This window comes from Papio anubis, chromosome 4, assembly GCF_008728515.1.
Source record: "Papio anubis isolate 15944 chromosome 4, Panubis1.0, whole genome shotgun sequence".
Classification (NCBI taxonomy): domain Eukaryota; kingdom Metazoa; phylum Chordata; class Mammalia; order Primates; family Cercopithecidae; genus Papio; species Papio anubis.
In genome coordinates this window covers 106,909,479-106,930,680 of record NC_044979.1, presented here as the reverse complement: position 1 = coordinate 106,930,680, position 21,202 = coordinate 106,909,479, and the positions used below count along the sequence as shown (strand labels likewise).

General features: G+C 40.8%; 1 protein-coding gene across 11 annotated transcripts in view; it reads left to right on the top strand.

The window, feature by feature from the left end:
• The window catches only part of ELMO1 (engulfment and cell motility 1), a 620,389-nt gene that overhangs the window by 329,774 nt on the left and 269,413 nt on the right, over positions 1 to 21,202 (top strand). For all 11 annotated transcript variants that reach the window (XM_021935213.2, XM_003896098.5, XM_009203095.4 and 8 more), the window contains one exon: positions 2,723 to 2,831. In XM_021935213.2, the coding sequence (XP_021790905.1) occupies positions 2,723 to 2,831 (109 nt within the window). The remainder of the gene's footprint in view (positions 1 to 2,722; positions 2,832 to 21,202) is intronic.

Sequence of the window (21,202 nt, the reverse complement as noted above, 5' to 3'; positions counted from 1 at the left end):
TGTGTTAAATAAAAGCCATTGTCCAGCTTAAGAATTATCTCTCACTATAGTAGTGTCTAACTAGTAGCATTCATAATTACAATCTTTTTTACAGTATTTTTGTAAGAAAGTTGATCTCAAGAGTTACACACATAGCTTTAAGTATTTGTGTCTGCCTTGACAACAGAAATCAGTCAAGAAGGTGGCAGGTTTATTTTTCTATACGTGGGTAAATGTGATAAGATGGATGGTGCATTAAAAAATAAAGAGCAGGGCTTCTCCAAGCTGATTTACATATTGATTACTTAAATTACTACTTAATTTAGCGTCTGGTAATAAACTGTGCCTTGGAAATGTTTCCCAAGCATTTATTGGCTGCAGTAATTCTACCTACAGTGTATGCAGATCACAGCCTCATTAAATATTAATGTGCTCATGAAATGTTAATAGAATGTTAATGTGAAATACAAGGGAATGTGCTCTCTGGGAGCCGATGAAAACTACCTGTCTTCTGTCTTTTCTTTATGTACTGTCTTCTGGCTCTGTTTCTTTTTTTCAGTTCATTTCTCCCATCATCAGGAGCTTCAGATTAGCTCTCTAATCTGGCTGTCTCAGAAAACATTTAGAAGGGAAATAAAATTCACTGATTAATGGAACTTAGTTGTTCTCCCCTCCTGCTTTCCAGAATGGGTTCCCTGAAAAGGAAAAGGGTGATTCAGGCTGAGTGAAGTGAAATTCTCTGTGCTTGGGCAGACTGAGTGCATATGTTTTGGGGAGGCCAGCCCACTGCCAAACTCACCTCAATGGGCTCTGACCTTCATGTCTATCTGGAATGTTCCTTCTCATATACCTTGACATAGCAAGATCTTTCTCATTGCTTGATTCTCAATAGTCCGAGAACCTTCCTTGATCACCTGGTTATCTAAACTCCCCTCCCCAAGTATTCCCTGTTACTCTCTGTCACTCAACAAGTTATTATTTTATTTTCATAGCACTTGCGATAAACTGTGTAACTACGTCTTTTGTTTTTGTGTCCTTCAATTAGAATGAATGCTCAATGAGGTCAGGCCCTTGTCTATTTTATGGAGCTCAGCCATCTTCCTGGTAAATAATAGGTGCTCAATTAATACTGTTGACTACATGAATAAAACACCTGTCCCTGCCACTGAAGAGTTCATAGTCTGTGGAGGTGACAGAATGAGTCACTGCACAGCAGCATTGTAGATGCTACTGAGAGATAGTCATTCAAAGTTCTGTAGCTATTAAGGAAGTCCCAGAAAACTCTTACTGGGGATGAGTTTTGGAGAGGCAGCTTTAGACATGGATAACGTTTTATAACTTGAGAGTTTTGTTATTTTGTTTTGCTTTTGTTCCATCTATGTGTAGAGTAATTTCCTTAGTTGACAGTGATAGGAACATCTCAAATTAGCTTAAGAAAAGAGGATAATTTATTAGATGGACAAAAGGATTTTCAGAGGAGGGATTGAGCAACCAAAGGTGAAAGACAGGGAAGTAGCTGTGCTATAGGAACAGGGGACCAGTAGGAACAGGTGGAACCAGTCTTAAACACTTCTAGGTCTCTCGCTGCCTCTCCTCTCTGTTTTACCTTGCATTTTAGTTTTATTTTCCTTTTTTTCTAAGGGCCAACATCCGGGTAACTCCTAAACTCCTAAGTCCACACCCCAGGGGCACCGTCAGCATAGTTGAGCCAGTTTTCTTTTCTTTTCTTTTCTTTTCTTTTCTTTTCTTTTCTTTTCTTTTCTTTTCTTTTCTTATCTTATCTTTTCTTATCTTTTCTTTCTTTCCTTCCTTCCTTCCTTTCTTTTCTTTCTTTCTTTTCTTTCTTTCTTTCTTTTTCTTCCTTTCTTCCTTTTTTTCTTCCCTTCTTCCCTTCGCTTCTTTTGTTGTTGTTGTTGTTGTTGTTTTTTGTTTTGAGGTGGAGTCTCGCTCCGTCATTCAGGCTGGAGTGCAGTGGCACTACCTTGGCTCACTGCAACCTCCACTTCCTGGGTTCAGGTGATTCTCCTGCCTCAGCCTGCCCTCTACCTGTGATTAAAGGCACCTGCTACCACACCCAGATGCTTTTGTTATTTTTAGTAGAGACAGAGTTTCGCCATGTTGGTCAGGCTCGTCTCCAACTCCTGACCTCCAATGATCCACCCGCCTCGGCCTCCCACAGGGCTGGGATTACAGGCATGAATCACCATACCCAGCCCCAGTTTTTCTTAGTATGAAGTCTCAGGAAAGGACTCTGATTGGTCCATCATGTCACATTTTCCAGGCATGATTTATTCAACTGATGCCAGAGGGTGAAGAGCTTGTAAGAATATGGACTTCCTTGGAAAATACCCTATTGAGGTTTGAGATTGAAGTCACAGAAGGAGTTACTATTCCCAAGAAAAGAGGATAGAAATGGGAGGACGAGAGAGTTGTTTGGTCACTGAAATAAAAAAGTCTTTATTGTACTATTCCAAAATGCTCTCCACAGGCTCCTCTGTGTAATTGGGGAACCAACAAGCAAAATATCCTCTTACAGGGTTGAAGAGGGTTGTCAAAGATTTAGTGGGGGAAAATGAGACTTTTAGGTCCTATATACTTGGAGTACTATTTTGTCCTGGCCCCGGGAGTCTTCATTTGGGGATCTGAAGTGGATCTGTGTATTCACCTATTGGAATGAAGTTGATATTCTTAATGTTTTCTGCAATTGAATTGCCTTTCTAATCTGTTCCCTTTCCCATTACAGATTGTGCTTGAGAACAGTAGCCGAGAAGATAAGCATGAATGTCCCTTTGGCCGCAGTAGTATAGAGCTGACCAAGATGCTGTGTGAGATCTTGAAAGTGGGCGAGTTGCGTAAGTATACTTATTTCCCACATGGGTGTGAAGCCTGGCAGAGTCCCAGCTTCCAGGGTTGTGCCCCTACCTGTATGAAGAAATCCCAAGACGCCGACAGCTTCTTATGGTCATCACTGTGCATAGGTTGATTATTATTTGGCTCAGGTTTACAATACATACTTTTGCATGTCTGCTCTGGAAGTAAATGTGATTAAAACCTATGGGAATGGAGAAATTTACAGATATTGTGGCTGAGTTTCAAATATCATGTAAATGAGTACATATTAAAACAGGCTTGCTTCTGTTGAGGAAAAAAAAAAAACTATGGATTTCTTTTTTAAAATTCCAGTTTATAACCTACCAGTAGATCCTTTTCTTTCTTTCAAAGCAATTTTTCTCTATAAAGAAAAATTGAATACCTTAATGAAATTCTCTTGCTCCCAGTGTTTCTGTTGTTTGGAATACTTTCTCTAAGAAAGAAGAAATTATTAAAGAAAATAGGTAGCTGAAAATGAAAAATGTGGTCAGCAATATTTTTATTGCTCTTTTTCTTATATCACAAAATTTATGAGAGTACATACAGAAAAAGAAAGGATGAGAATTTTCTTGCCTTTCATTCATTGGCATAATTTGGCTTTAACCTATGACGGTGGATATGATTTAACCTGTCCTCGTTATCATTGTTGACATTGAGTCTTCTTAAAGTGGTTTACTTCCATTCCATCCAACATTTAGAAGCCAACACACATATAAATCTTTCCTTACAGGCTTAATCACATGAGCACCAGAAAAGACTGTTTACAACAGAAAAATGTTGGGGTGTTTGGTATTACTGTGAAAATATAAATATTCAGTTGCTTGCTTGAGAGCTTAAAATAATGGCCTGAAATGATTAATGGGAGGAATCCGATGATTACATTGGACAAAGAGTTATGTTTTATTTACAGTGTAGAACTGACTACAAGTGCTGCTGAAATAAACTAGAAAATTTAATACTTAGTAAGGAAAAATACTAAGAAATTGAGCCTGCTTGGCCAAGTGGGAACCTTTATCATCTTCCAGTGAGGGCTCATGGGAGGAAGCAGCCGATGTTGACATGGAACATGAGCATTTTTGCATTGGAACAGTAGCAATGTAACCTGAGAGATCTCTGCATTCATCTACTCTGGTTTATAGCTCACCCAATGTGAACATTTCTGTTTACGTGGATCCTTGACTTGAGTTATCCTTCTCCCTAATTATACTTAACTCGCTGAGATTTCAGTCTGCAGTATCACTTACTGTTTACTCAGCTTAAGGATGTAAGTCCTAAATCAAACAAATACTGCTGAATTTCTCCATCTGATAACTGTGACTGTTTCATGTTTATCTCAATTTCATGGGAGAAATTGGTGAAGGCTGCTGGCTGGAAAGCATGTCTGGACCATCTAGTTAATTTTCAGGAACTGGAGTGAGTAGTGGTGTTCTACCAGATGGGTATTTCTGTGTCCAAGGTACTGCTCTGCACTGCCCTTCGTTGTCTCCTCCTTTCTGATGACACCCTTTAGCTGTTTATGCTCATCTTGATGGCAGCAGAAGGCACACTGTCTATGTGCCTTCACTCATGTTCTATGACGTGCCATGCCCAGCTATCTGCTCTTCTCCTTTGCCCAAGGGACATATGTCTGTCCTGCTAAAAGTAAACAAAGAAGAGTGATCTGGTGTAGGAGGTGGAGACTGCTGGTAATAGAGGGGAACTGAGTTCAACTCTGCTACTTTAGGGCCTTGTGTCCCTGAGTGAATTACTCAGAAACCGCACTGTGCTCCTACACCTCCAGGTTCTCTCCAGAGCAGAATGTCTAGAAATGGATTGGTAGTATTTGGGGTGACGATTTGAGTAGTTGTGTTCATTTTCTGGCTGAAATTGCAGTGATCTCAGTGAGAGAAGCTCTTTGGGAACAGCTTGTATTCAGCCTGGGGGAAATAGCTTGGAAGAGATGGCTGAATTCCAGAGCAGGTGCAGGCAGGGTAAACATGACCCTGACGTGGGCTGGCCTCTGGGTCACTGGGTCCCCATCCAGTGGGCAGAGGGGACCTCAGCTGGCAAGAGTCTGGGCAGGTAGTCCTCCTCAGGTGAGTGTTCATTTTGTACTTGGGGATGGGGTGGGGACAGAATAGGGGATAGGGCTTGACCTCTGGCAGGTGCAGAGTGGCACCCTGGCCTTTTGAGTATCTGGTGGTCAATCCAGGAATCAGGACAGAACTCTGTGGGCTGAAATAACAGAGTGGAGATGAAGGCAAACACCTCGCGGGTCCCTGGAAGTGGAAGGCAAACACCTCGCGGGTCCCTGGAAGTGCACTGAAGACTGTTCCATCTCCCACCTTCTGGTGGAGAGAAGACTCCCGACATTCTGCCACGACTCACTCAGGCCTGGTTTCTGCATCAAGACTGGGCTTGGACACCTGAGGCCTGGCATTGTCAAAGCAGTCTCTCTTCACCTAAGATTACAAACACATTTATTAATTTGTTCAATGAAATCTATCCAGTACTTAAAACATGCCACAGACTATGAGGGACACTGCAGGTACAAAGGAACCAGATGTGGTCCTTGTCCCTGAGGGAGTTCAGAAAACTTCCTACACACTTCAGAAAGTGGGAGAATGAGCTGGGACTGATATTTTTTCCTATGAGTTTTGTCATTATGTTTTTTAACACATGCCCATCATCTGTCCTGAAGCATAATTTCCCCAATGTTGTAATAGTTGTAAGTTTAAGTTTTTAGTTTGACTTGTTGCTTGCCATCATCTGCAAAGCCCATTCTGGAAATTTGTCAAGGCTTACAAAAAACACTCATGTTTCTGAAGCCTACATGCCAAAATGAGTTGTTTTCTGCTCATAAAATATTAAAAGAATGTTACATTCTGATTGAATGCTAGACATCAAATGATAAAACACCCTGTGGTAAGAGCAAAATTGCTTTTTAATTGATTGCTTTTTGCCCATTGCCATATTAAATAAGTTACTAATATGCAGAGCTAATCTGAATACACCCTTATGTTGAAAGAAATGCCTATTTTGCTTCTGAGGAAAATTAGATTTACACACAAATCTATCTTCACTTGGCTTATATATGTCTGTTTTTCTCCATTCCTAAGTTCATGGTTCTGAGCACTTCTCAGGTTTGTGTTAATAATTAATCTCGAAGACTATGGTCACTTTTGTTCTATAAAGAAGTGCTAAGACCACAGAAATACTCAATTAAAACTCTAACTGGTGGAGAGAAAGGATGTTTACAAAAGTAGAAAGATCCAATTTTCTAGAAAGGGTTTCTCTTTTGATTTTAATTTTTGGTCTCTTGAGGAAACCCACTTCTGAAATAACAATTATATTTTGGTGTCTAAAGCAAACATATTAATGTTCAATTAATTACTAATACCAAATATTTATGTACCATTTTCTAAGGTTGCTTTAAAAAAAAAAAAAGCACTATTTCCTGCTTCCTAATTATTGACATTGCAAGAAGCAAATGTTACCTCTAATAGCATGGTCCAAAATAATGTCTATTTACATTCTCAGAGCACTTCGTCAAGGTTATTCAGTTGAAGTCTGTAACACTCTCAGGAGTTAATCAAGAGCAATGGCATCTATGTTTATTAGTGAAGGGAAGACCTACTTACTTGCATAATGTCTGAGTTTACTGAGCTCAAACTGGAATTTAGGAAGCCAAAAAAAAAAAAAGAGAGAGAGAGAGAGACAGTGTAGAAAGAGGCAAGAAAGTAGAGTGATTGCCTTTGGGCATCTGAATGACCCATCTTGGTCACTGGCTTTATGCCTAGGGCATGTTTCTTCTCTGTTCTGAGCCTCTGGTTCCTTATTTATGAGATAAAGATAGTACATGCTGTGCACAGTTGGTTGGAGCCTTAAATGAGATAATGGATGTTGTCCTAGTTAGAAGATGGGTAATTTTGGGGCCGGATGTGGTGGCTCACACCTGTAATCCCAGCACTTTGGGAGGCCGAGGTGGGCGGATCATGAGGTCAGGAGATCGAGACCATCCTGGCTAACATGGTGAAACCCGTCTCTACTAAAAATACAAAATTAGCCAGGGGTGGTGGCGAGTGACTGTAGTCCCAGCTACTTGGGAGGCTGAGGCAGGAGAATGGCGTGAACCCGGGAGGCGGAGCTTGCAGTGAGCTGAGATTGCGCCACCACACTCCAGCCTGGGTGACAGAGTGGGACTCCATCTCCAAAAAAAAAAAAAAAAAAAAGAAGAAGAGAGCAAACTGAAAGTTCGGTGAGGCGAGGAGGGTGCTCTGGCATAAGCAACAGCTGGATCTAGGGCCTGGAACAGTGTCCCTTGTTTCTTTATCTTCTATATATTGGTTAAATTTTTCTTTTTAACCTGCTTTTTTCATGAGGCTCTTTTGTGAGCAAGACATATTTTCTCTTAGTTTCAATTTCAGAAATTACAAAGAAGAATACTTAGGGACCTGGACGTGGTCACATATCCCCATAGCCTGGCTTGGATAATTGGCAGCCCCAGTCAGAAGAACAGGATTGAAGATTGCGAGATGATATGGTTTGGCTGTGTCCCCACCCAAATCTCATCTTGAATTGCAGCTCCCGTAATTCCCACATGTTATGGAGGGACCCAGTGGGAGATAATTGAATCATAGGGATGGTTTCCCCTGTACTGTTCTCATGGTAGTGAATAAGTCTCATGAGATCTGATGGTTTTATAAGGGGAAACCCCTTTTGCTCCATTCTCATTCTCTCTTGCCTGCTGCCATGTAAGACTTGACTTTTGCCTTCCACCATGATTGTGATGCCTCCCCAGCCACGGGGCATTGTGAGTCCATTAAACCTCTTTTTCTTTATAAATTACCTAGTCTTGGGTATGTCTTTAGCAGCAGCATGAAAACAGATTATTTCAAGAAAGGAGCAAGTCTTCAAAAGAAGAGGTATATTTGTGTGTGCAGGGTCAGTGAGAGTGGAGGGGGCAGGGAGTGGTGCCCTTACAGAAGACAGGAGGCACGGCACAGATAAATACACATGTGTTTATTATCAATGTGAAGTCATTAAGAAGATGCCCAGCTTCTAGCTGTGGAAAAAGAAATGGTAGCTATTTTTTGTTGTTGTTATTAAAGCACTTGTCCTGAAAGAAATAATTCTTGGTTGGGCATGGTGGCTCGCGCCTGTAATCCCAGCACTTTCAGAGGCTGGGGTGGGTGGATCACCTGAGGTCAGGAGTTCAAGACCAGCCTGGCCAACAAGGTGAAACCCTGTCTCTACTAAAAATACAAAATTAGCCAGGCATGGTGGCACATGCCTGTATTCCCAGCTGCTCAGGAAGCTGAGGCAGGAGGATCATTGGAACCCGGGAGGCGGAGGGTGCAGTGAGCCGAGATTGCCCCATTTTACTCCAGCCTGCGTAAAAAGAATGAAACTCTGCCTCAAAAAAGTAAAAATATAAATAAATGAATAAATTGTTGATGAGTGGCTGGAATACTTGATTTCTGGTACAAATGGGCCAGTTATTCTCTTTTGAATAGGTAGAACCTTACCCAATTATATTCTGATGTCAGATAGAGCTAAGATATTTTATTTTCCTCACTCATTCATTTATTTACTTAATAACTAGGGTTCCTCTATGAGTCAGGATCAGGTTCACTGCGGACATGGATTTAGAACCCATTCTCCATCCTCAGGCAGCTCACGCTAACTGGGGGGTCCTTTACATAAATAAATGATTATAAAACATTTTTCCATTTGTAACATTACATTTGAGTCACGTTCATGTCTCTGGGAGGCAATATTTGGTTCCTTCGGTTTGTGAAGAACTGGGTAGGGCTGTGGAAAGGAGAGTCTTGGAAGATGTGATAGAGAAGAAGCGATACCAGCGTGTGGGGTTAACAAAGACAAAGAGGTATCAGGCAGGCATGACTGTGTGGATGGTGGGAGGCGGCTGTTGAAAATTCCAGGTAGCGAGAATTGGTGAGCTAGAAGATCTGGAGCTTCGAGGAATTCTAGTTCTGTGTAGTTAATGCAGAGGGTTTGAGGGAGGAAGCAAAGGGCAGAGGTGCTAGCAGAAGAAGCAGCTGTCAGATCACAAGTTATTTGCCATGCAGAGAGTTTTGACTTTACCTTACAGGTAGTGGAAACCAATAGAAGGATTTTAATAATGAAAAGAAATGTCCCAGTTATGGACATAACACACTAGAATTAGATTATATTTTCTGGGTGTGACATAACTTGTGATGGTGTACAGGCTCACCCCAGCCCTGGTCTAATAATGCAGCAGTTAGGACAATTTCAGCTACAAATAGTAGAAATCCTAACTCAAAATGTCCTGCTAGGAACATGTATTGCATAAGTCCAGAGTTGTATAGATCCTAGAGCTGGTTAGCATACCTGTTTGGCGATGTCATTAGGGACCCAAGTTATTTTCATCTTTCTCTTCTGTGTCTGGTAGCAAGATGATGGCTACCTTCACATATTCAGAGGAACAAGAGGCCATCTCTTCCGGTGGATCTCTTCTAGGTGTGTAGAAGTGTTTTTGAAAGACTTTCAGCACACTTTCTCTCATATTTTCTTGGCTGACACTGTGGCCTCTGACTGTGCCTCGCCCAGCCATGGACAGGGAATGAGACTGTCCAGAGGTTGGATTAGTCATTACCCATTACCCATTAGTATAAGATACTTCTCCTGAGAATGTTATGTGACCACAGGATGTTAGATATCTAAAGAAAACTGGAGTTCTGTTAAGATGGGAGAAATAATTACCTGAAACCCTTAGTTCTGTCTCTTTACAGTCTTTTCTGCAGTGTCCTTACTGGTGCAGAAAACTATAACAAATTGAAGCCAGATTATAGCCCTCTGTCATTTTGTCTTTACTGAGAACTGGGGAAATGCACTAGTGTCTTTTGTAATGTAGCAGTATCAGAGGTTGCAGAAAAATGGAAATTGAGGTTTGATTATAATGCCTTTCTTCTTTCATCACTAAGATGCTAGGGCTCCACTACATTACTGTCGTTTTAGCAAATGGGTATTTCCACTTCCTCAGTTACACTTTTGTGTAGGAGCTATTCTCAGATGTATTTTGAAGGGCAGAATGGACATACATTTGTGATTGAAGCCTTGAAACAGTTTTGCCAAATTCACCTGTTTGACCATTTATAATTAGATTACAATTTAATAACTACTTCTCTGTTTTGTTTTTTTTTTAAAAAAAGAAACAAAACAAAACAAAGAAACCTACATCACACACTATGAAAACATTCACCATTTCCTTACTTTGTCTTTCCATGGCAATATTTATTATAACACACCAGTGGTGCCGAGCAGAGCACCTTGTATAATTCATCACCCAGACACCTCTGCTTTAGCAAGTAAAAATAACACAGATGAGCAACCTGAAGGACTGTTTGGAGTGCAGCAGCAATTAGAATAGACACTTGACTCTGGGACATTGGTGTTTTCGTACCTTGAGAAGTACCATCCATCACTTTCATTCTTGGGCAAAACATTCTAGCTAAAGAAAACTCAAGAAAATTAGCTTTTAACAATTAAATCTGTTAAGGACCTTTTTTTTTCTTCCAAATACAAGCTTGTACTCTTGCTCTATGCAAAGTGGAATGCTCTCAGATCTTGATTCTGCCCTGAATTTTCACATTGTACTGTTATATTCTATTTCAACCTTAAGTTGAAAGTAAAACAAAACAATTGTTCTAAAGCCTAACTGTGACGTTAGGAAGTTGCAGATACTTTTGGTCCAAATTAAAATAATCATAGGAGAGAGCATAAAAGTCATTTGAAGGTGATTGTTTTAAATAATTATAAAACTAATAGTGGGATTTATAATAGCATTCTCGAAGGCAGGAGAACCTCATATTAGATTGTTGCATTCAGAATCAGAAACCCTTGTGATAGGGATAGTTGATATGAGGGCTTTTACCATGATGGTTAATCTTCATCTTGCCCCTTAGTATCCCCATCTGTAACTTGGGGATATCATCGTCATCAATCATCATCAATCATCATTGTCATCATCATCAGTCATCGTCATCATTCTCTTCTGAGAATCAGGTGAGGCAATGTAAATTACAGTGCTTTGTTAACTGCAAAATGCCCTATTTGTGGAAGAAATAAATTATCTTGAATATGCACAAGCTTAGAGATACCAAGATGCATCTTGCAGCAAAGCCAACTGTTTCTGTGCATGATCTGAAATTCTGTGGTGCTTTGTTTTTGTTTCAGAAGGCAGTACTTGAAGATACTTTTGAAATTGCAGTAAAATGTTCATCCCCGTAGGAAATGGTTGCAGAGAGCAACTAAACTTGGCAGTTTAAAAGGAGACTATACCAAGCACATCTCAATTATAAATGGATGAAAACAATATTTATCCTAGGCTTTTTTTGAGGTGGAGTCTGGCTCTGTGCCCAGGCTGGAGTGCAGTGGCGGATCTCAGCTCACTGCAAGCCGCCTCCCGGGTTCATGGTCTCCTGCCTCAGCCTCCTGGTAGCTGGGACTGGTACCACCTCCTTGACTAATTTGTATTTTATTGAGCGGGGTTTCACCGTGTTAGCCAGAATGGTCTCGATCTCCTGTTCGTGATCTGCCCGTCGGCCTCCCAGAATGCACTGGGATTACAGGCTTGAGCCACTGCGTACGGCTATCATAGGCTTTTAAGGCTCCTCCTTTTACATTATTTCTGAAAAGATACATAGCTGGCCCCAGTCAGCATCCATTCCTGTTGTCTCTTAGAGGTCATGCCTAAGAGGTGAGCTTGGTAGATTTGCCCAAGCTGGTAATGAGAGATGCAGATCTGTTGAAAGGCACAGGCTCCCATTGTCTTCTTACGCCTTATAGAAACACTTCTGGTTCATCTCAAGTGTCAGGTTTGGGTGACCATTCTGATTCCTCACCTCACCCTCACTGTGGGAGGGCATTACAGCATCCTCAGAACTCCTGTAGCACTTTATCTGTGTCTCTTTGTTATGCTTTCTACTGTTTATTAATACATACTCTTTTCTTTTTCTTTCATTCCTGGCCTCACTTCCCCTAAAAATTGGGGCGGTTTATAGGAAACCTTGAAGATAATAAAAAATAATGATACGTGGTAAAAACCAGGGCAAATAAAAAGTAAAATGGAAAAATGGATGATGAATGTTAGCAAAGTACGTGTTACAAAAGCCTTTGCATTTGCTGGCAGTGGACACTGAATTTGGCTCAAATATTCATTTGTCTCAGGGAAGCAAGAGGAGCTTGAAAATATGAAACAGGTCAGTGCTCCATATCACATGAATAAGCTCAATGTGAAAACCCAGATGCTAATTTCAGTTTAAACCCAATAATGTTAAAATAGTATTTCATAATATTTAATACATTCGTTAAAGATGATGGACTAGGACACATTCTTATCGTTAAAGAAAAATCTGCCAGAAAGTGACAAGCTAGCATCATTCTTAAAATGAAGATACCAAAACAGCTTTCCCATAAAAAACTGAGACTAAACTGGGATGCTATATGATGCTCATATTATTCACCATTACTATTTCTCCTTGATCTGGAAAACTTACAAACACATTAGAGGTAGAGTTCATTGATAGAAACAAATATTTTAAACTATAGGTAGTAAGATTTTCTATCCCTGAAGAAGCAAAGGATAAGCTAATGTGGTTTAGCTAGATAGTGAATAAACAAAACTTAGTAGATGTTCCATATGTCAGCAATAATTAATTACAAAATGGAAAAAAAAAAGATTATTTAACAGTAGCAATGAAAATGTAAACTACTCTGGAATAATCCCAATGGAAAACATCTTAGAAACTTAGGTGAAGAAAACTATATAAGACTTTACCAAAATATACAATAGACATTTCAAATAAATAGAGAAGCAAAATGTTTTCTTCCTGGTAAGAAAACAATGTGAAAAAGATGCAAGTTCCTCTACATTAGTGGACAGGCTCATATCGCATTCTACAGTACCACTGGGAATTAGGGTGAAACTAAGAATGACTCTAGAATAGGTGAAAGAATCTGGGATACTTGAGAGTGGTAGGGAAATTGATAAAGAATGCTTAATGAAAAATAATGTAAATAAAAATATATTTTAAGCAAGAAGAAGTTCAAAATTCCTTTTTGTTGGGGCAGGGTCTCCTCTCTGTTGAGGCTGGAGTGCAGTGGTGTGATCTTGGCTCACTGCCTCCTCCTGAGTTCGTGATTCTCTTGCCTCAGCCTCCCGAGTACCTGGGATTACAGGAATGCACCACCACACTGGGCTAATTTTTGAGATTTTGGTAGAGATGGGTTTTCGCCATGCTGGTGAGGCTAGTCTCAAACTCCTGACCTCAAGTGAGCCGCCTGCCTCAGCTTCCCAAAGTGCTGGGATTACAGGCATGAGCCACTGCACCTGGCCCAAATAACTCATTCTTTTTTCACCCAGGTTCATCTATGGTTATGTTAACATTTTGCCACATACGTTTTATCATTCATCCTCTTTCTCTCTCCCTCTCGTCATGAATTGTTACAAAAATGTTTCTTTTAGCCAAAAAAAAAAAATTTGTTTTAAAAAATATAACCTGAAGAAAATTTCAAAATAGAACTATTTTAAATCAGTTCTAACTCCAGCCTCTTGTCTCTGAAAGAGCAAAAGGTGCTGGAGCCCTGCCTGGCAGGAGGCTTGCCCGGGAAGGCTGTGGAGGAGGAAGGGACTCCGCTGCCACAGAGTGAGGCTCCATCTGGAAGTGGTGTCCGGAGTCTGGCTGAGCACCTCTGCTTGCCCTTAGAGATCTGAGAGAGACTCACTGCTGCCGAGTTCTCCCCAAAGCAGATCAACGGTGTTGCTGTCAGGGACCTTTCTTGAATGAAACTTACGTCCACCTTCCCTTCTAGTCTTTTCCAATGCTGGTAGATGTCGTTTTCCTAAAATGCCAGTGCTTATATACATGAGGAAGTTTAAATTCAGGATGCAAGCATCTTATAGCAGGAGAAACATCATAAAACAAAATCACAAGTGTAACAGGATTCCAATCAATGACGGAGGCAGTTTGCAGGATGACACCATCAAGTCTCATCAGTAAAATGAGTATCACAGTAACTAGTCTCATTCCAAAGGTGTAAAGTGCAAAAACCATCTTTCCCTGGTTCCAGAGATGCCAATCTCTTCTAAATTTCAAGCTTGGACCCATGAGTTATGTTTTTTTCCAGAGTAGTAATCACTGTCATCAGCATTTATACCCTCCAAAGTCCTCATAAGTTGTAAAAGTAGAATATTAGTATGGATGGCAGCATGAAATTGGAGGGAAAGTATAAGCAGAATGCTAGAAGTTTCTAATAGATAGTAAAATAAACTAACATCACTAAAAGAAAGTAAAACCACAGAAATCAGGATGTCAAACTGCACTGAAAAGGTAACGAAATGCTAACTGTAAAGTTTTCAAAACCAAAATATACATGAGTGAAACAAACAAATGGAGGAAAAAAAAAAAAAAAAAAAAAACAGAAGCATACCCAGAGCTAAAGTCTTTAACACACTTTTCGCAGACACTGTGGCTTCCCACAGTGTCAGTTTTTCCCTCAGGGAGTCTGCAGTGGTTAGGGGAGCAGCTGAGGACAGAAAGTTCTAGAATGCTTTTATTTCTCATCCTTCACCTGGGGCCTTTGGTTGTAAAGATTTACCTGGTGGTTGGAGTAGATTAGAAGGTCAGTGCTAATCAGGTCTCCCAACCTTGGGCACTTGAACTTCAATCAAAAACCACTTGCTGATTTTGGCTGGGCACAATGGCTCGCGCCTGTAATCCAACCACTTTGGGAGGCTGAGGCGGGCAGATCACATGAGGTCAGGAGTTTGAAACCAGCCTGGCCAACATACTGAAACCCCCGTCTCTACTAAAATACAAAAATTAACCAGGTATGCTTTTGGGAGCTTGTAACCCCAACTACTTGGGAGGCTGAGGCTGGAGAATCGCCTGAACTTGTGAGGCAGAGGTTGGAGTGAGTCAACATCGTGCCACTGCACCCCAGCCGGGGCAACAGAGTGAGAGTCCATCTCAAAAACAGAGAAAACATTTGCTTTTTAAAAAAGAGGGTGACCACTGCCTTTTATTGGACACTTTCTATGTAACAGAGGATTCCCAGAGTCAATAATAAGCACATGTTACCTCTGTTAACCCCCTCAGCGTCTCACCCCTTAGATGGAGTGAATTATTGTGAGATTCTCCTGTGCTGTTTGCCCTTAACTATGGTGCAATACTATCACCCACTGCTTTGACTTTTTTTGTAAATACTGTGTCTTCCTTACAGACTGTAAGCCCTTTGAGGACTAGACTCATAGTGAATTCATCTTCCATCTTAAATTCTAGCCCAGTGTTTTACATGTCGTCTGCATTTAATAAGTGTTTGTTGCATGAATAGAGTAGCTTTCTATTTGCTTCAGGGTCAGTTCCAAAAATATTCTGCAGACATTGCTAAATTTTTAATAAACTTTGCATTTTACCCTGAAACCTCTCAAACAACATTCTTGTTTTCTTCTAAAATAAGTGAGAGTGAGTTATACTAAAGGGCTTCTCTTCATTCCTCTCCCTCCCCCTCCTCCACAGGGTAATTTGGTTGAGAAGGCCCACTGAGTCCAAATTTGAATTAGAAAATATCAACACTACAGTATGTTCCCCCAAGAGGAGAAAAAATGATCTATTTTCAATCTTGTGTTTCAGAACACACAGCTGTGTGACTTCCTAATTTATTATATCCCCAACTGCCTCCAGACAGCTCTCAGCTTGCTGCTTTTTTTCTACCCACTCCCGCTCTATGGGAAATGAGTTCGACTTTAACCAGCACAGAGTTCAATCTCTGTTCTAGGCAGGACTCCAGCAAGGACTCCGAGAGGCCAGTAAACAGCACTTCTGCAGAGCTGCCTCCTCCTCAGCAGGTGCACCTATCCACCAGGACTTGATGGGAGCCAGGTCCTCTCGGATGGTGGCTGTCAGAAGCCAGATTATCAGGGGCAGCTCCAGCTGGCAGGTCTTTTGGCTGCCTGTCTTCTCTGGAGTGAGCTCGCTCTCTTCCTCCCAGAGAGGCCTTTCTGACCTGTCTGCAGGGAGCAGGACACAGTTCTAGATCCCAGCAAACAAGCCCAGTGTGGCTTCCCTTAATTTTGCTTCCCAAGGGTTTTGGCCACAAGAACAGATTGCAGCTGTGGCCTGAGCATCTTTAGAAGTGTGAATCACAGTTTTTTTTTCCCTGAAGAAGCTATTTTGAGCTTTATAATTGCATATTTCCATTTTTTTTTTTTTTTTTTATAGCGTGAGTAAGGAGAATGACTTGCATTTTTTTACATGGAAATCTGCTGGTGTCTTTGCTCTTCTGTCTTGTATAACTTAGTCCGGTGATTCCTGAACTTGGCTGTGTATCAGATTCACTTCGGGGAGCTTCTGTGAAGTGCAAATTCCTGCAGGGGAATCCAGAAATCAGCAAGCTTAATAGACTCTGCAGTTGATTCCTAGGCAGCCCGACTGCCCCCTCCCAACTTTGGACTTATCCTTTCCTGGGAATTCAGATCATGGCTAAGTGGATATTACCGTGGGGTGGCAAGAGCCGGTCACAGTGCCTAAGAGAGATTAAGCATTAGAAGACCTGGATTCTAGTTCTGGCTCCACTACCAAGCAGCTCTAGACAAGCATCTCCTGTATGGCCCTCATGTTGCTAGGCGGGGAAGTGCTGGGATTGTCCAGGTGGCCACCAACTCAAAAGCTACTGTGGTACTCCTTGTTATGTAACCAATATGCTGACTGTAACCACCACATTAGTTTTACTTGAACTTTGTTGTCACCTGTTCTTGAGTGACATGTATTGGCTATTCCATTCTGTACAAGAGAATTATGGAAATGCCCACAGGCCTTGTTATAAAGGGCTCCTGGGGAATAGGCAACCTCAAAGCATGGACCAAAGGATTTACCTCTCCCCTGCAGGTGTGATGACTCTCAGCTTTTGGACAGACATTTAAGCAAAACGGGCTTTTCCATTTGTTTGTTTGTTTGTTTGTTTGAGACAGGGTCACCCAGGCTGGAGTGCAGTAACGCAGTCACAGCTCACTGCAACCTCTGCTTCCCAGGTTCAAGTGATCTTCCCATCTCAGCTTCCCAAGTAGCTGGAACCACAGACACATGCCACCACACCCAGCTAATTTTTGTATTTTTTTTTTGGTAGAGGCAGGGTTTCACCGTGTTACCCAGGCTGGTCTCGAACTCCTGGACTCAAGCAAGCCCACTGCTTCGACCTCCCAAAGTGCTGGGATTACAGATGTGAACCACTGTGCCTGGCTGTGAAATATGCCTTTCTCATTCTGCATGTTTTTCTACTTCGAAATATCAACCATCAGAATCTTTTTAGAGGAATTAAACATTAATTTTGCCAGAACAGATATAGGAAGTGGTAAAAAAAAAAAAAAAAAATCCCTCTGTTTTCATTATTTTCTGCCCAACTGATTTCTCCCCCTCTATTTTCCCACGTAAGCATCCTCTGGGCTAGGTTTGGTGGCCACTCTATAATGCCAGTGCAGCTTTTGGGGGCTGTGGCAGGTGCCTGGCCCATCTTTACATGGAAACAGCAGTGTTTAAATAAACCTGACACTTGGAGGAACAAATGAACCTAAATGCAAATGCTATTAACATTTCTGCAAGTCATACCTATCCCCAAGAAGCATAGCTCTCATGTTTCTTTGTCTTTTATTGGCAATTTAATTGTTTGAGAAATTGCTTTTTGCCAGAGTCCCTAAGAATCCTACAAAAATGCACTAACTTATTTTCCCATGGACTTGCCTGGGTGAGAACTCATCCTGCTGCTTTTCTGTGTCATTGCCATCATCAGAAGAAACCTCAAATGTAAGGTCTCGCAGGGTTCATTGTTTTCATCATTTTTTTTTTTTTTTTTGGTTTTAGATCAAGAGTTTGCCTTAATGCATATTGTATTAGTCCATTTTCACGCTGCTGATAAAGACATACCTGAGACTGGGTAATTTTTAAAGAAAAAGAGGTTTAATGGACTCACAGTTCCGCATGTCTGGGGAGACCTCACAATCATGGCAGAAGGCAAAAGGCGTGTCTTACATGGCAGCAGGCAAAGAGGGAATGAGAGCCAAGTGAAAGGGGTTTATCTCATGAGACTTATTCCTACCATGAGAACAGTATGGGGGAAATCACTCCCATGATTCAGTTATCTCCCACTGGGTCCCTCCCACAACACATGGGAATTATGGAAGCTAAAATTCTATATGAGATTTGTGTGGGGATGCAGTCAAACCATATCACATATACTATACGAAATTCTCCTATGTGATTTTACTGTAAAAATGGACTAATATGCATATTAGTTTATATCCTGACTCTTTTCACTTAATGTATTAGAGACATCTTTCCTTTCAGAAAATATGTTCATTTGTAGTTCATTCAAACTTTTAATAATTGCATAGTATTCAATTTTATAGATAGGGTTATTTTGTGGATATGGATATAAATAGTATTTCATTTTATGTAAGTATGTTTCCTATTGACAGGTATTTACATTGTTTGCAAATTTTTATTCTTATAAAGAGCACTGGGATGAACATTTGCTCAGTAAATACACCTAACATGTTAGCACTGGGGCTATAGCAGTGAAATAATCTGACTACTATGCATTCCCTTAAAGAGAATATATTTTAGTTGGAGAAAGATAATAAACAGATAAAGAAGTATGTCATATGGTAAAAAATACAATGGAGAAAAATCGAGCGGAAAAGGGAGGACTCATGAGATTGCCTCACTGAGAAGGTGACATTGATCAAAATTATGAATGAAGTGAGGAAGTGGGCCAAGATGGTATCTGGACAAGAGTTTTCCAGAAAGAGGGAACAGCCAATATGAAGACCCTGAGGCATGAGTGTTCGCCATGAGAAAGTAAGAACACAGAGGCCAGTGGGGCTGAAGCAGAGAGAACCAGGGGAAGATAGTGTAAGAGTGGGGTAGTGGGTGGCCAGGCACAGTGGCTCACACCTGCAACTCCAGCACTTTGAGAGGCTGAGGCAGGTGGATCATGAGATCTGGAGTTCAAGACCAGCCTGGCCAATATAGTGAAACTCCATCTCTACTAAAAATACAAAAAAAATTTAGCCAGTCGTGGTGGCAGGCGCCTGTAGTCCCAGCTACGTGGGACACGGAGACAGGAGAATTGCTTGAACTCGGGAGGCAGAGATTGCAGTGAGCCGAGATCACGCCCCTGCACTCCAGCCTGGGTGACACAGCGAGACTCTGTCTCAAAAAACAAAACAAAACAAAAAAAGGGATAGTGGGTGAGAGATTCTTCAGGCACCTGTAGGCCCTTGTAACCAATTTGGCTTTTACTCTACATAGAAAGAGAAGCCACTGGGCAGATTGAGCATACATGTAACATTATGTGATTTATAATTTCAAAGAACTGTGTGGCTCATCTAGAGATTAGACTGTGGGAGGTCAAATTAATACACCCCACTACAATAAGCAAGTTGAGAGATGATGGTGTCCTGAACCAGAGTGTTAGCAGTGGCAGTACTGTAAAAAGTTTGGATTCAGGATTTATGTTAAAGGTAGAGCCAACAGGAGTTTCCTGGATGACTGGATGTGGATTGGGGAATAAGAGGAGTGAAGGATGGATGACTAGAAGCAGGGAGTCATCACTGAAATTGATGGAGGGGCATAGAAGATTAGGGGTTCTGTTTTATTTGTGTTAGTTTTGAGATGTTGTTTAGACATCTAATTGGAGATGCTGATTTCAAAGTTGGATATATGTGTCTGGAGTTTAGGGGATGGTTTTGAATTGGAGATTTAACTTTGGGCATCGCCAGTATATAGATAATAGTTAAAGCTATGAGACTGAATGAAAGCATCAAAGATGCCCTAGAATTGATCCCTAGAGCACCCAAAGATTTAGAGGCTGGGGAGAAGAGGAGGCTGGGGAAGGAATTGAGTGTGGGGCTCCAGGGGCATAGGAAGAAACTCAAGAGAAAGTTCAATTTAAGGTGAAGGAGAGATTGCAGTGTCATATGCTGCAGGTGGTGGGGTTAAATGAGGACTGATAACTGACCATTGATTTTAGTGAGGTGGAGGTCAGGGTGGCCTGAACAAGAGTGATTTCATTGGAGCGGGGGAGGAGAGAGCCCAACTAGATGAGTTAAGAGCAAGTAGGGGCAGAGGCAATGGGACAGTTAGTAGAAATGCATGCTGCTCCGTGTGGGCCGATGATGGCTGTGAGGAGACAGTGAAGAGGAGGCTTTTAGAAACTTTTACACAGTTTGACATCACCATAGCCTTCAATGAAGCCCATGATCATTTTTCTGGTGATTAAATTTCATTATACTTTTTTTCAAGAGTGTCTGTTTCTAAACAACAAGTTAGAAATTGAAAACAAACTGGTTTTCACTGCAGATAGTTTGACAGGTGCTGATATAGATGACCATTTAAAGGGCCTTTGCTTCACAGTGATACAGAAAATAAGGTGGAAGCTGGAAGGGAAGTTATAGTCAAGTGAGATTTCTTTATTGGCGGGGGAATAACAGCATGTTTATATGCTCCTGGGGAAGATTTGGTAGAGAGGGAAAATTTGATGAAGAAGGAGACCTGTATCTCTGTCTTTACACACATCTTAATAATTTCCTTAGCCAAGTGCCTACCAACAGATTCTGAATTAGTGCATACTTTTAGTATTTTTAAATTCACAGGTAATATGTGCTCAATGCTAAAAAATTTAAACATGCAGAGAAGCAGAACCAATAATTATATATTATCCCGCCATCAAGAGGGATTCATATATACCTTTCCACATTTTGGGGCATTAAAACAGGATTAGAGTATGTATTTTTTTAATATTCTATTATTTAATATATTGTAACTATCCACTATAACAAAAATGTAATTGTATCATTATTTAATGTCTGCTTAGTGTTTCATTGTATCTACTGTAATTAATTTGACTAGACTCTTATTGCAGGATATTTAAGGACATTTCTCTTTTTCATGAGAAATAGCAGTGTGATGAACATCCTTGTAATTCCATGTGATTATTTCCTGTAAATTAATTCTTGGAAGAAGTTCTGTGTCAAATGGTCTGAAATACTAAAGGTTTTTATTTATTTACCAAATTAACCCCTAGAAAAGCTGAAGCATTTGCACTTCACTGAGCAGTCATGTAGATGCAGATAAAAGGCAGTTTTTGAACTAATTAAAAAATTGGGGGTGGAGGAAGAAACCTAACTGAGATGGTGGGATTTGAGGTGATCCATATATAGGAAGATATTAAGATAGATGGTAATAGATATAGACACGATAGAGACTTTTGGATTAGGCGTGGTAGATTTATGCATATTTATGATAGAGATTTATAGGTAGAGATATATCGATAG